Source organism: Onychostoma macrolepis, chromosome 07, assembly GCF_012432095.1.
Source record: "Onychostoma macrolepis isolate SWU-2019 chromosome 07, ASM1243209v1, whole genome shotgun sequence".
Taxonomy (NCBI): domain Eukaryota; kingdom Metazoa; phylum Chordata; class Actinopteri; order Cypriniformes; family Cyprinidae; genus Onychostoma; species Onychostoma macrolepis.
Genome location: NC_081161.1, coordinates 39200927 through 39216688, shown reverse-complemented (window position 1 = coordinate 39216688; position 15762 = coordinate 39200927). Strand labels below are relative to the sequence as shown.

At 35.5% G+C, this 15762-nt stretch overlaps 1 protein-coding gene across 1 annotated transcript in view; it reads right to left on the bottom strand.

Moving 5' to 3' along the window:
- The window catches only part of elp4 (elongator acetyltransferase complex subunit 4), a 72027-nt gene that overhangs the window by 50439 nt on the left and 5826 nt on the right, over nt 1-15762 (bottom strand). Inside the window, exons 4-6 of the mRNA XM_058782582.1 lie at nt 14636-14767; nt 8676-8809; nt 576-660 (exon numbers count right to left, since the gene is read on the bottom strand). Coding sequence (XP_058638565.1) covers nt 576-660; nt 8676-8809; nt 14636-14767 — 351 coding nt within the window. The remainder of the gene's footprint in view (nt 1-575; nt 661-8675; nt 8810-14635; nt 14768-15762) is intronic.

Sequence of the window (15762 nt, the reverse complement as noted above, 5' to 3'; positions counted from 1 at the left end):
AAAAAGAGGAATAAAGTTGGAAAGGAAAAGAAAAAATAAAGCCTTTATATTTGAAGCTCTTTTCCATTTCCTAATTATCACAAGCTATGAAAGCCACGCTACAAAGGAAGTGAAAGAACAGACAAAATCAGGCAACAATTAGCCAACCGAGACCAATCAATGAAACAACAAATTAAAGGTCTTGTAAAAACACTGCCTGTGGCAAAACGCTTTCATTGTTCCAGAGGTGTGAATGACAGAGTGTCTGTTAACTGTGCATTTCATTATAGCCTTTTTGGTCAATTTAAAGGGATAGTTCACCCAAAAATGATGAATGTGTAATTTATTAACCGTCATGTGGATATGTATAATAAAAGAAGTCATTTTGACTCATACATATTATTCCGTGCCTTCTGAAGCCATATGAGTGAAATTTAAGTCACTGTTCATTGAAAACCTTGCTTGAAAGTTGTGGTCACCTTTCACTTTAATTATACTGAAATGAGGCATTCTGGTACGACTGGCATTTCATTTTCTGAAAAAGTGATCCGTTATTTGAAACGGAGAAATAAATGGCTAAACAAATGACAACCAACCTGTGGTGTGGATCCGTCAAACCCTTCTTTCCGGATAACTGTCTGGATGGACTTCAGGAGAGCATGATAGGGTGATGGTAACGGACTGAAAGAACATGACAGAAGAATAAAATACACTTATTTTGAAAGATGGATAAACAAATAGGCTGACGGGCTGAAAAGACTGCAATTTGAGATTGTAGATGTAAAAAAAAAAAAACCCCAAAAAAAAAAAAAAAAAAAAAACAAAAAAAAAAAAAAAAACACATGAAGCTAGTTAAAATAACCACCTAAAACAACCCACCCAACAACCTAGCATCATGGAGACGACTTTGATGATGTTGATTTTAAAATAATTATTTGATCAACTAAATTCCATTCATGCCAATGTAAAACACTGTGCATTACCATTATTTGCATTATTTTTCTTTAAAGAATTAATGTTACAAAAGATTGCATACATTTTGTTCTTTTGAACTTTCAGTTCAACAAAGAATCCTGAGAGAAATGTATTGTGGTTTCCACAAAAATATTAAGCAGCATGATCATTTTCATCATTAGTAATAATAAGAAATGATTCTTGAGCAGCAAATCATCATATAAGAATGATTTCTGAAGGATCATGTGATGCTTAAGACTGGAATAATGCCTGGTGAAAATTCAACATTACATCACAGGAATAAATTACATTTTAAAATATATTGAAACAGAAAACAGTTATTTTAAGTCGTAATATTTCACAATATACAGTTTTACTATATTGTTGATCAAATAAATGCAACCTTCGTAAGCATAAAAATTCTAAACCATCATATTACTAACCCTAAACCCTGAATATTACTGTAATTATTGTAATAAAATAAATGCAACCTTCGAGAATGTGTGTTTTAAAAAAAAAAAAAAAAATTATATATATATATATATATATATAAAAAATCGTACAGACCCCAATCTTTCGAAGAGTAATGTCAGTGTAAAACGTAATCACATTTAACATCTTTCTTTTATCAGATGCTTTAATCTAAAGTAACAAGTGTGGAATTGTGCAATTAATCATACCAATGTGTCAAGACTCAAAACTGTAAGAGAAGTTTCAAAGTTGACTTAGAACAAATGTGCAAACAAATGATAGCTTCAAACCATGTTTATTATTATTTATTTTTTTATGCAAAGGTTCAGTTTCAGGAAAATGCTTGAATGTGGCCTATTATGATTATGGCTTCATAACAGGTCAAAAGCTGATGATATCTGTGTACACTTCAATTAAAACCACTAATTGTTGTGGCATATGCTGCCGTCATAAAGTGGGATTTGCTTTGATATCACAAAAGCCTGTTGACATCGGCAGTAACCCTGGCAACCTAGCCGTGCATGTAGACGCAAGGAAATACATCACTAATTAAATCAAATGAAATGAAATGAAATTAATTAAACACTTTGGCACCTCTGTCAGCTCCGGGCGCTCCCCCTGAGGCCTGCGGTGAGTCTGAGTGTGCTGAAACAGAGCGCTGTGTTAACGGGACAGTGCTTCTGATCCCAGTGACACAGCGCTTCTATGTTAAATCAGGGGTAAGATGTGCAACTCAAAACAAGGGAGGTCAAAGCACTTGACCTGCTCTGCGTTGCACATTTTGTCTTTACTCAAATATGTTTCTTGCTTTCTTTCTCCCTAAAATTTGAGAGTATTATACAGTGTCCTCAAAACGTATTTAGACCCTAAAACTGCTTTAGATAAGAAAATACCGCATGGCATTTATTTTACGGAAGGTTGGCACAAGCACACATTTCAAGTGTAATGTTATGTTACAAAATTAAGAATAATGAGTTTAACATTATTCAACAACAGAAACACTACCGTTCAAAAGTTTGGGGTCAGTAAGATTTTTTGTTCTTATTCCCTAAGATGCATTAAATTGGTGAAAAGTGACTAATCTTTTGTAACATCTTGAAAGTCTTAATTATTTCAAATAAATGCTGTTCTTTTGAACTTTTAATTCATCAAAGAATCCTGAAAAAGTATATGACAGTTTCTTCCACAAAAACATTAAGCAGCACAACCGTTTTCAACATTGATAATAATAAGAAATTGATTTTACTTGAGCAGTAAATCACGCTGTAAAACCAAACAGTGAAATGAAATGAGTTAATTTCACTCAAATAATAATGAAAGTTCATTAGACTTAATTGAAATACGTTCTGTAAATTCAAAATGTTGTTGTAGTAAGGTGAACTTAAAATGATTGCGTTTTCTAGTTCCCAGCATGCTTTGCATCAGACAACAAGGAAAATAAATGCAGAAATTAAGTTATTTTGTGTGTTTTTGCACAAGATTAACATAGAGAGACACAAGTTAGTACTTAAATGTTGTGTTATGTTAAGATTTACATAGGTTTCTGTTATGTTGGTTTTGTAGTGTTACCATTGTGGTGAAGAGTAGTGCCTGCGGTTAGGTTGAGGATGGATAGCAAAACTTAAAGATTATATACACTGTGTGCAGAATTATTAGGCAAGTTGATATTCTGGTTATATTTTTTTTCCAAGAACATTTTACCAATTCCAAACCACATCAATCTTAATAACTACTATTGATTTTGTATTTAATAATTTGTAAGTGATATATAATTGTCCATGAAGGCTGATAGTCAGAAACTTATTATTTCAGGTGTGCAGAATTATTAGGCAGGTTTTCCTTTACAGATAAAATGAGCCAAAAAAAGAGATTGAACTCAAGAATAAAAGTTAAAAAAATTATTAAATGCCCATGAGAAGGATGCAATACTAATGCAATAATAGAATTAGCAAAGTTAAGGCATGACCATTGGGCAGCGAAATGCTTGGGTCAGCAAGGTCAGAAAACACAGTTTGAAAAATGTATCTTCCAGAATCTGGCAGTGAGTTTTAGGAGCTCATTTTTAATCAATCCTGCAAGACAAACTTTGATTGATTAAGGATTGATTAAAAATGAGCTCCTAAAACTTACTGCCAGATTCTGGAAGATAAATTTTTCAAACTGTGGCACAAGAGGATGTGATGCTGGTCCTACAAGAGTCACTCTCAACTTATCTGTCCATAAAGCCTATAAAAAATCAGTCTTCGTGTATTTCACAACACTTCAGCATGTTATTCTTATTAAGTGAGGGCCATTTTAAATAATTTTTTACCCAAGCAAAGTCTCTGAGAACCTGACACCTTGTAATTCGGAGACTCCAGGAAGGTTGCAGTTCTGGAAAATGATGGTGCTGGAGACTAAATGGTTCCTGATGGTTTCTCACCTAATTCTTCACCTTAATTCTTAATTCTTTTGCAGTTAACGTGTCTTTTCCTCTCAACCTGTTTTTTCTGACCTTGCTGACCCAATGAGCATTTCGCTGCCCAATGGTCATGCCTTAACTTTGCTAATTCTATTATTGCATTAGTATTGCATCCTTCTCATGGGCATTTAATAATTTTTTTAACTTTTATTCTTGAGTTCAATCTCTTTTTTGGCTCATTTTATCTGTAAAGGAAAACCTGCCTAATAATTCTGCACACCTGAAATAATAAGTTTCTGACTATCAGCCTTCATGGACAATTATATATCACTTACAAATTATTAAATACAAAATCAATAGTAGTTATTAAGATTGATGTGGTTTGGAATTGGTAAAATGTTCTTGGAAAAAAAATATGACCAGAATATCAACTTGCCTAATAATTCTGCACACAGTGTATACTGCATGTTGTTTGACTATTTACATGCAAGTGTGTCGTGAGTCTTTTATATAACTACATTAGCGTGCCAGTGTGCTGTTGCAAACTAGCACTTAACTATAAAGATCTGAATGAATGTGCTGTTTATGGAAGCAAGTTGTATATAATTATTATTGTGATGAGTGGGGTGGGATCACGGAAGTGAGGCTTGGATTGGCTCCCATGGCTCTCAGCCCCTCCCCACTTGTCAAAAATTTTAAGCTCTACTAACTTAAAAAAAATTGAGTTTGTTTCCTGAAATGTTTTGAGTATTCTTAACTTATCGGGTTTTACAGTGCCGCATATATTGAATGATTTCTGAAGGATCATGTGACACTAAAGAATGATGCTGAAAATTCAACTTTGCATCACAGGAATAAATTAGATTTTAAAATATATTCAAATATAAAACCGTTACTTAAAATTGCAATAATATTACTGCTTTTACTGAATTTTTTACCAAATAAATGCAGCCATGGTGAGCATAAGAGACTTGAAATGCAATGGCATTCAGAAGACTCCAATTACTATTCAGAGCAAGTGCATTTTTGTTTGAAATATAACGATAACGATCAAGCAGCCTGTTGAGATTAAACTACTAGACTGAGATTTATGTCTTTGCTCATTTAAAGACATATATATCACACCTCAGGGGTTTTGTAAAGTCTTTCATTCTGTCACTTCAGTCATTCATTTCAGTCTTCCCCTCTCATTCTGGTTCACAACATGTTGTAATGACCACACTGTGCCACTCTGCATGCAGCTACGACAGCCATCAATTACTCAAAGATTGAGAACTGAATTTAAATCCTGACAAACAGCAACCTCCAGGCCTGACACAGACGTTTAGTTGTGTTCAAAAGGACTAGCCGAATTTCTCTGATTCTAGCTCAAATAATCGGATTATAACTTTTATGACACAGTCTCAAATTAAATTCACAATTTTCTGTGGTAATCATTATGAAAAAATTGTGACGATAGAACCGATTATGAATCTTCCATCTGCGCATATTCACATACTGTTCAAAAGTTTGGGGTCGGTAAGACTATTGAAATGGTTTTTAAATGGCTTTTATGGTTTTGAAAAAAGTCTTGTGCACACCAAGGCTGCATTTATTTGGTCAAAAATATAGTAAAACCCTTAATACTGTAAAATTTAAAAGAACTGTTTTCTTTTTAAATATATTTTAAAATGTAATTAATTCCTATGACGACAAAGCTGAATTGTCAGCAGCCATTACTCTAGTCTTCAGTGTCACATGATGAACAGAAAGTTTAAAAGAACAGCATTTATTTGAAATATAAATATTTTGTAACATTGTAAAATGTCTTTACTGTCACATTTTTTATTTATTTCCTTTATTTTACCAGGATAGTCCCAATGAGAATTAAAATCTCTTCTTCCAGGGAGTCCTGAAAATGGCAGCACAAAAAGTTGATTAATTTAATGTATACTTGTTAAACAAAAATATTAATTTCTTTAAGAAAATATATCATTGACCCCAAACTTTTGAACTGTAGTGTGCAATTTCACGCTCTGAAGCCACCTCACTGATTTGCTCCTTAATGGGGTGAAACACGTGTTTCCCTCTTTTGATTAAGACCTGGGGAGGTGGGGGTGGCGGCAATCAAAAGAGGACACGCCCCCATTGTGTCTGAGACAGAGACCGCAGCAGCCCAACAGAGCGTGATCGCTTAAGGTGCCGTCCGTAGAGGATAATGGCCGACAGGTGAGCTAATTAAGATCACAGTGATGCGAGGGTGAGGGGGACCAGAGGGGCGCGTAGAGGCAGCATCCGTCTTAAACAACAGGCTCCGCTTTCACCTGGAGAGCAATTTGTGCCAATTACGCCACGTAGTGAAACGGAGCGATTTAACAGTCTGAAAACGGCATGGGGCTTTTTATTCTATGAGCTGTGAAATGTGGAAAGACAATGAGGGTTTTTTGTATCTCAAGACATTTGGTTGTCGCTTAAGCTTGCTGATTAATTGATTTCTTTGAAAGGGATAGGAAGCAGTTTTCTACATCTGATTCTGCCCCAATTTGTTCTTTAACAAAATGATCGACATAGTGTCACTGAAAAAAAAAAAAAAACCTCCAAAAAAGTACCTATATATGCGATTCGCTGCAGTTTCCAGCTCAAATAAATACTAAAGGTAGTAAAACAGCAATAACTTTTATTTCTTTTCTCACGAATTATGATCACAGGGCAGATTATCAATTAAAGACTTCTTTCTGTGCTGTTCCTTGCACTATATTATGACCCCAAAACACTTTTAGCATAGTACATGATTTACAAAGTAAAACATTTGACATCCATATGTATGGTTTCTCTGATATAGTAAACTTGCTTGGTAGCTCACCTGGTACAGCACTACATTGTGATGCCGAGCGTTAAGGCACGAGTCCTACTTGTCTTGACACTCAATACAAGAGTTCAAAGAGTCAGTTAGGTTTAGTGTAGGAGATATGTCATTGTCAAACACAAAAGAGCATTAACCTTTTAGTGCAACTCACCAGACAAATTCATTTCTGAACCACAGCAATATGTCCAACAACCAATGTAATAAAATTTTGCCACATTCACGTTCATCTGTTCTGAATAAAATTGTTTGAGCTTTTAGCGCCAATCACTGGACACTTCATTTCCAAACTGCTGCAAAACTTACAACAATCACCTTCATCTATTTACGATAAAAGTGAACATTTTATTTCCAAACTTCCATGATATGTACAACAACCAGCGTAATAAAATTTGACCACATTCACATTAATCTGTTTCAGATCAAACTGAACAAGATTTTAGCACCAATCACTAGACATTTCATTTAGAAACTGCCGCAATACATACAACAATCAACGCAATAAATTGCTCACACTATTCTGTCTCGGATAAAACGGAAAGTGTCACAAAACAGGCAGCGTAATATCATTTTTGGGTTGGAAATTGCATGACGATTAGATGCCCTTCAGCAATATACGTACTAGGAATAAAGTCTCTTCGTGTTCCTATGGGACAGAAACACATCTAAAAGGTGTGCTAAAACAGCTAATGGCTAAAAGCTTTATGATTCCATTACAACACGTCATAAAATCATAATAAACTGAAGGCAGAGGAAGGAATGACAGCAAAATTCCAAAAGCAACACCTACGTAGGCCACGGCATCCATCACGTTGCTGCCATGGCACAAGCTGTTCCGCGGACACAGTATCGCCACACAGGAACACATTTACTGATGCGAGTAAACACAGGCTTGGGAACACGGCCCCTTTCACTATGGTGCTGTTATGCAGATAAACAATTAGAAGACCTTTTTGTTTGCGGACATAAAAAGCAGAGAGAGGCTCCATGAACCAGGGGCTCCAGATTGATTTGTTTGCACTGTGGCCGTGCCGTAGACTTTAATGCAACCAAAGCTCCTGCCTCCTCTACACACGCACCCCTCGCAACCATAAAACAACCGCATCGCAAACACCACTGAAGACTCAACCCTGGCTCTCGCAGCGCTGGCGAGGACCTGGAAGTACAGAGACGTTTTTATGAAAATCTTTATTAGGCTGAACACCCGTCATAAAACGAAATTGCAGATGTGTTCCTCAGAAACATGACATCAGCATTGAGCATTTTCTTCTTGGAGATATGTGACGATACTTAGCGCACTTATCATAATAGAAGTAAGGACGTATATGAAAGATAAGTGCAGAAGGCCGTGCATGTGGTTGGTTATAATGTTTGGTTAAGCTGTCTCTAATCATAAGCATTCTTTTATGAACTTCCATGAGTAATAATAAAAGCTGTGTCAGGGCAATATAGATATTTACGCAAGACAAGCTGATCCACTTAAAGTTGGATGTTAAATATTCCTTCTTAATACTTCCGACTTCGAACCGCATAGCGATCTTTTGTTTCATGCTTTGAAGATGAAATATAGCACAATTCAAAACGTTTGGCGTTTATACGATTTTTTTTCAAGAAATTTATTATTTTATTCAGAAAAAGATGCATTAAATTGATTAAAAGTGACAGCATATACTTTCATATTGTTACAAAAGATTTCCATTTCAAATAAATGTATAAATCTTCTGAATTCTAAGAATGTTGAAGTTTTCAGTTTCCACAAAAATATTAAGCATCACAACTGTTTTCAACATTGATAATAATAAGAAATATTACTTGATTATACAGCAAATCTTAAATATTACAGCAAATCATCATCTTAGAATGATTTCTGAAGCAAACCCCAAACTTATGAATGGTAGTCTACATCTCGGCAAACAAAACGTCAATGCAAATTTTGGGGCACGTAAACATCTTATTCTGAATATTCACTATAACTGAACATTTATTTTGATATACCTAACAGATATTCAAGTGGACAATAGTAGTTACCTTGATCCTGTGGTTACTGGTGTTTCCTGTAGCTGATAAAAACTGTGGCATTTAGCTGCTTGCCGTAGCTCAGGCTCCATGGTCTTGGACACGTCATAGTAATGACCAAACCTCACTGATGACGCCAAAACAGTCTATAAATAAAAAGAAAACCATTATAACAAAAACATTATTCCCTAGGAGTGTAAAATGCACTAAATAAAGAATTTAATAATACATTTTTGAATGAACACAACAATACAATTATTGGCCTATTTTTAGTTTTCCAATCTGCTTTCTGCATGAACAGGTTTAACTGTCCCTACAGCTACTTCTGTGTCCCAAATCACGATAATCAAAACAGAATCATGACCAAATGACAAATCTGATGCATCATGTAATTGTAATCGTAATCAAATCCATTATCAGAGCAATTATGTACATATTGAGAACAGCAAAGCATTTTATTTGCATTTCTTTGCTGATGTAAGTGATATGAAGTAAAATTTAGACCCTATTTACACTCATAGACAATCCCATAGACTGTCATGTGTCAATGGTTGCAATCATCGGTAGTCACTCACAGCATGTAAAACAAAATATGAAAGAACATATTTATTTGCTACAAACACCTTTTATAATTGCCCCAGGAAAACTGGACGTGGAGGAGGACTTGCAGCTGTTTTCATACGAAAGTTTATTACACGTACCATTCCGACTGGTGTCTACTCGAGCTTTGAGGTACAACTTCTTCAAATTGACTTGGTACGTCCAGTTCTCTGTGTTAATATCTATCGCCCACCGCGTATTAATAATGAGTTTCTAATTGAATTCTCTAACTTACTAGGAGAACTGATTCCACGGTTTGAATACATCTTAGTGTTGGGTGATTTTAATATCCATTTATGTTGCCCCACTAAACCCCTGGTAACTGAATTTAAAAATCTTATTGATTCATTTGATTTTGTGCAGTGGGTGCAAGAGCCTACTCATGCTCATGGTCACACGTTGGACTTGGTTCTTTCACATGGATTCCAATTATCAGACATTGAAATCAGTGAAACTTGTTTTTCTGATCACAAACTGGTACTTTTTTCCTCTCATTTTCCAGATCCAGTAGTTGCTACACCTTCAGTGACTTGTTTGAATCGTTATTTCTCCACTCAGTCATGTGAGAGATTTGCAGGCCTCTTATGCAATAACTGATCCACCTGTGCCTGAACTGTCCTCTCCTGTGCAGGATGTGAACAGACTTTTTGATTTCTTCAATCAAAAATGTTTGTCTACTCTGAATCTTATTGCTCCGTTAAAACCCAAACGTATTGTTACTAAACCCCAGCCATGGCTTAATGATTCAACTCGTTTGCTCAGAAAGGCTTGCAGAAGAGCAGAGCGAAAATGGTGTAAGGATAAGTTACAGGTCTCATATGAAATGTGGAGAGACTCCCTATATATGTATCAGAGAGCTGTCAAGGCCGCCAAGTCCAAATATCTATCTGAGTTTATTGGTGACAATTTACACAGACCTAAAACCCTTTTCTCTGTTATTGATTATTATTATTCTCATTTTTTAATGAGAAAACCGTTCAGTTAAGATCTAACCTGCCCTTGGGGAACTCTGTTCAACCTGAGAGATCAAGTGGTCCAATGCTGTGGAACGATTTTCAGCCCGTTTCCTTTGAATCCTGTAAAGGCATTGTTGAACGTCTAAGATCGACTTCATCTTCTCAAGATATCATTCCATCTAGATTTCTAAAACAGATTTTCAGTAATGTTGGACATGATCTTTTAACTGTTTTTAACACTAGTCTAATTACTGGGGTTGTTCCTGATTGCCTAAAAACAGCTATAGTAACTCCATTATTAAAGAGGCCCAATCTTGATTCTTCAAATTTCATTAATTTTAGGCCTATATCAAACTTGCCATTTCTTTCTAAGCTTCTTGAGAAAATTGTGTTTACCCAGCTGCAGTCCCATTTGATGTCAAATAATATTCTTGAAAAATTCCAATCGGGTTTTAAGTCTCAACACAGAACAGAAACTACACTTTTAAAAGTTGTAAATGATATTTTACTAGAAACAGATAAAGAGAATGCCGTGGCTTTTGTGCTTCTAGACTTAAGCTCTGCATTTGATATGGTTGACCACAATATCTTGATTTCCAGGCTGGAGAGCTGTGCTGGGTTACAGGGAAAGGTATTGAAATGGTTTCAATCTTTTTTAACTAACAGAAGCTTTAGTGTTTTTATTGGCCAACATAGTTCGTCCTCACACCCACTTGTTTGTGGGGTGCCACAGGGCTCAATTCTTGCTCCAGTCTCATTCTCGATATTCATGCTGCCAATGGGTGCAATTTTTGAGAAATATGGAGTGTCCTTCCATCTTTATGCGGATGATACTCAGCTGGACTTTCCCTTGCAGCATAAAAGTAAAGAATGCCTAGGACCTCTGTTAAATTGTCTAAACGAATTACAAATATGGTTAAAGCAGAATCTTTTAGTGTTAAACGAGAACAAAACTGAATTCATTTTGTTTGGTTCAAAGTCATATGAAGAATATGCTCTTCAATTTGGTCATCTCTCTTCCTACTTTACACCCTGTGCTAAAAATCTTGGTGTTCTTTTTGATTGTAACCTGGGTTTTGAGAAACAAATTAGTGCAGTGATAAAATCAAGTTTCTTTCACTTACGGCATTTATTAAAAATCAAATCTTTACTTTCTGTAAAACAGTTTGAACAGATTATCCACTTGTTTGTTCTATCTCGTTTAGATTACTGTAACTCACTATACTATGGTACAAGTCAGTCTTCTATAATGCGTTTACAGTTGGTCCAAAATGCTGCTGCAAGATTGATTACAGGCAGACGAAGGTTCGACCACATCTCACCCATTCTTATTTCCCTAAACTGGTTACCGGTCAAATCTAGAATTACATTCAAAATTTTAACTTTTGTTTTTAAATCTCTGCAAAGTCAAGCTCCATCATATCTCTCTGAGGCAATCTTTACTTATAAACCAAATAGGTCCCTAAAATCAAGTAATCTTGGCCTCCTCTCTGTTCCTAGATCTAGGTTCCATTGCAGAGGTGATCGAGCTTTCGCTGTTGCTGGTCCTAGTCTATGGAACAAATTACCAGCTTCTATCAGAGCTGTGCCCTCTTTGCCTGTATTTAAATGTTGGCTGAAAAAAAACATCTTCTGTCAATAGCTTTTGTCTAGCCATGTCAACTGTATTGTTATGCTGTGTTTTGATGCTCTGTTGTCTCTTATCTGTTTTATTTTAGCTGTATTGTACAGCACTTTGGATCAACTGGTAGTTGTGTGAAAGTGCTTTATAAAGAAAGAAATAAAGAAAGAAAGAAACATTTTACTAGTTTATAGTATATAAATATCTGTAATTTACACACTAGCACTTAAATGCTAGTTAACAATTTTGTTTATGTTTTTGAGAGAAGTCTTATGCTCACCAAGGCAGCATTTGTTTAATAAAATAATAATTAAAAAAAAAGTAAAAAAAAAAAAAATGTAAATAATAAAAACAATAATATTATGAAATATTATTACAATTTAAATGAACTGTTTTCTACTTTAATATATTTTAAAATAAATTGAATTCCTGTGATGGCAAAGCTGAATTTTCAGAATTGATTACTTCAGGCTTCAGTGTCACATGATCCTTCATAAATCATTATAATATGCTAATATTTGGTACTCAAGAACCCTTTCTTGTTATTATTAATGTTGCTAATAACACAGTTGTGCTGCTTAATATTTTTTGCAGAAACAATTATATATATATTTTTTTAGAATTCTTTGATGAACAAAGTTAAAAAACGGAACATTTATTTGAAAAAATCTCTCACAATATTAATTTAATGCATTCTTACTAAAAAACATTAATGCCTTTCAAAATAGTATTTATTATTATTTAAAATATAACTGACCAACATTTGAACAGTTGTGTACATCTATGAACTGATGACCTATCATAGTGGACCATTCTTTACATAAGACAATAACTAGAAAAGTTAAGCATATAAAAGACTCCAGCTCCAGCTTCCAGCTACCACTGATGCTTCTCCATTGTTAAACTGTAAGAAACCCAGATGCTTCGTTAAGCCATTGAGAATGTAATCACTTTCTGATGAGACTGACCACTTGGGCTTAGGAAAGCAAGCTTGTACGCGGGCAGATGTTTCCTCAGGTTGTGAGGGGGTCTGGTTTTTGCTCCAGAGTTTCTAATGAGCAGCGAGGTGAGCCCCTAATCTTCTCCTGATCTGGATCAGTGACTCTTGTGTGTTCCAGCACCTCCTTCGGAGATTGACAGCTTGGCGCTCATCCTCGTTTAGTGGGCCGGTCGGGTCGACCCCTTTAACGTTACGGCATGGGTTTTGACTGACTGAACTTTGATCTGGCGTCTCCATTGAGAACAAGAAACGAGGGGGGCACTATATGTTTAGGATGCAAATCCCTTACTAGATTTACTGGTGCTTTGTGAAGAGGATGGAGGTATGATAAAGGTTAAGGAGGGTAAGTATCCCCTCTGAGACAGGGGGGAAAAAAAGAGGAAGGGGGAGGACGAAATAAGAAAACGAGACTGAAAATATCCAATGAGAAGTAGGGGGAAAAAATGGTAGAGAATGAGCGAAAGTTGTCCGAAAATGCAGACAGAAAGAGTGAAATCTAGTGTCTAGCACTAGCGTCCCCCCTAATCTCCATAGCAATCTGGATTATGGGCTGGCAGGAGGGGAAGAAAGAGGGGTGCGCGGACGCCACGGCGAGGGCTGTGAAGGGATTTGGGGGTGCTGGAGGCTTCTGGTCCATTGTAAAGGTTGAATAGAAGCTCCATGTCCTCCTGTCTCCTTGGGTTTTAAGTCCACCTATAACCAGCTAAGCGTGAGTAATCCACCTAAACTGTGAATGAGAGCAGCGAAAGCCCATTCACAGCGCTGGGTGGGTAGGAATTGATATATTTATTAAAGGACACTATTTTTCCCACCCCCTGTTCTTAGCATGTATAAAAGTGGTTCTCCACTCCAAAAATGGGTCGCATTTCTGTTCTGATTGAGTTGTGGACAGCAGGTATAAAACAATGTATTTTTGTACAGAAAATGTGACTAATTTACCATATAATCTCGCATGGGTTGCATAGTTAAATAAAGAGGTTTGTCAATTTTTTTAAAAGACAGACTAAATCCTGTCTATAGCTTTCATTGCGGATATAGAAAGTTGTGCGTCCAATCAATCACCATGGTATTTTGGCATTAAAGCTAGACAAACAAGACTGATGCCAACATGGACAGGTTGTGTGACATGCACACAAAACTATGCAAAAGATTACTTCAAATCCAAATCAGTGTTATTTTAGTAACACTGATGTACTGTTATAGTTTTTATTAACTTTTTGAATTAGATTTTTTTAATGTTTTCACTTTAATTTTAAAGTTTTAATATTTAATATTAGTTTTAGTTTATTTACTTTGAGTTATTTTAGTATTTCAAGTTGAACTTAACAAAAATGAGAAATTATGCCTTGGCAACCAGTTGAAATAAAATAAGTTCAAGTTTTCTAATATTTTATTTCAGTCAATATTAATTTTATTTCAAGTAACCAAAAAGTTTTTACTGTTTTAGTGAAATATAATAACCCTGATGTAAATTCATTAGCAATGAAGATAAATATTGTTTGTGCCAACCACAGTGCATTTGTACAGTAAATTACTGACAAAGTAAAAATTATAATACATTTGCATTTGTTTACTGGATAAATAGTATAATAAATGTTTTTTTTTTTTTTTCCAGTGTAGGTCATCACTTGATCTTTAATATAAACCTGGGTCCTGAGGCAGAATTAGTTGAGAACCACTGCGTTACACAGTAAATTTAAAACGTAACATTTTAAAATCATCGTGAATGTGTGTGGTTGATTTCTCAATATTTTACTGAATAAAAGGACCGACTTCCCTACAGATGGTCTTTTACCTGAACTCTGGGTTGATTCTGGTAGCGCCAGGCGATTTTCATTGTGTCTGGATTCTCTGGGTCACTTGGCTGAGATTGACCGTCGCTGATTTTCATGCCGGCAACGTCATCCACAATTGGAGAAGGGAGTTCCTATTTTAAAAAAACATGAGAAGAGAGAACATTACTTTATTAATACTACAACTACTAACAACAACAATACTTTTGAAATATATTTTAGACACATAAGAAACTTAAAGAAAAAAATTGAAGAATAACATCATTGCATTACTGTTATAACTTTTTTGTACCCACTGAAATTGAATTCTTAAATGTTTATACTAGTTCATAAACGTAATCTGAATGACCGTACGAAAATCTTTAGAGAAGCATTTATCAAATATTTGGAATAATATTTACGATATATTTTAAAAGTGTGTTGGTTGTATAAATTAACCAGTTATTAAATTACTACATATATTTATATTTGACAAATCAAATACATTGTCTATATTTTCTCTCAAATATGTCGTCTATATTTTAACAGAGTTTGTGTGGGTATTCATGTTTCTAGAATTTTTACACTGTATCTAGGTAGACTAAAGCTAGTTTAAGCCAGTAGCTTGGCCAAAGCTCACAGTGAAAAGGGAAATGAATGTCAAGTGACCTGTTTTTACAAGGCCAAAATATGAATAAACACATCAAAATGGTGCTAGCACTTTGAAAGCTGTTGTTTAAACAACAGGGTTGATGCTGTCGTTAATGCCAAAAAATGCCAAAATGAAGGTGGGAACTGTGTCCCTTAGGGGAATGTTCATACAGGCCGTGCAATAACAAAAAACAGAGACTGTTTCACAAATAACAGCTCACTGCAGGAACTGTCTGAAGGGCAACAACAGGCCCTCATTAAGCTTGTGTTGACTGGGGGCCAATCAGGGGCCGGCGAGAGAGGAACTCCTGTCCACTGTCATTAAGGTGAGACTCGTTAACGCTCACAGGTAACTCCCTGAGCTCTCGCACAAAAACATTCATGTATCAGTCTATGAAAGCTTAGATGGGGAAGGAGAAGAGAGAAAACACTGGCTATGTTTGTAATGGAATATTAGTGTACTGCTTAAAAGCATACTGCACACTAGACATGACTACTG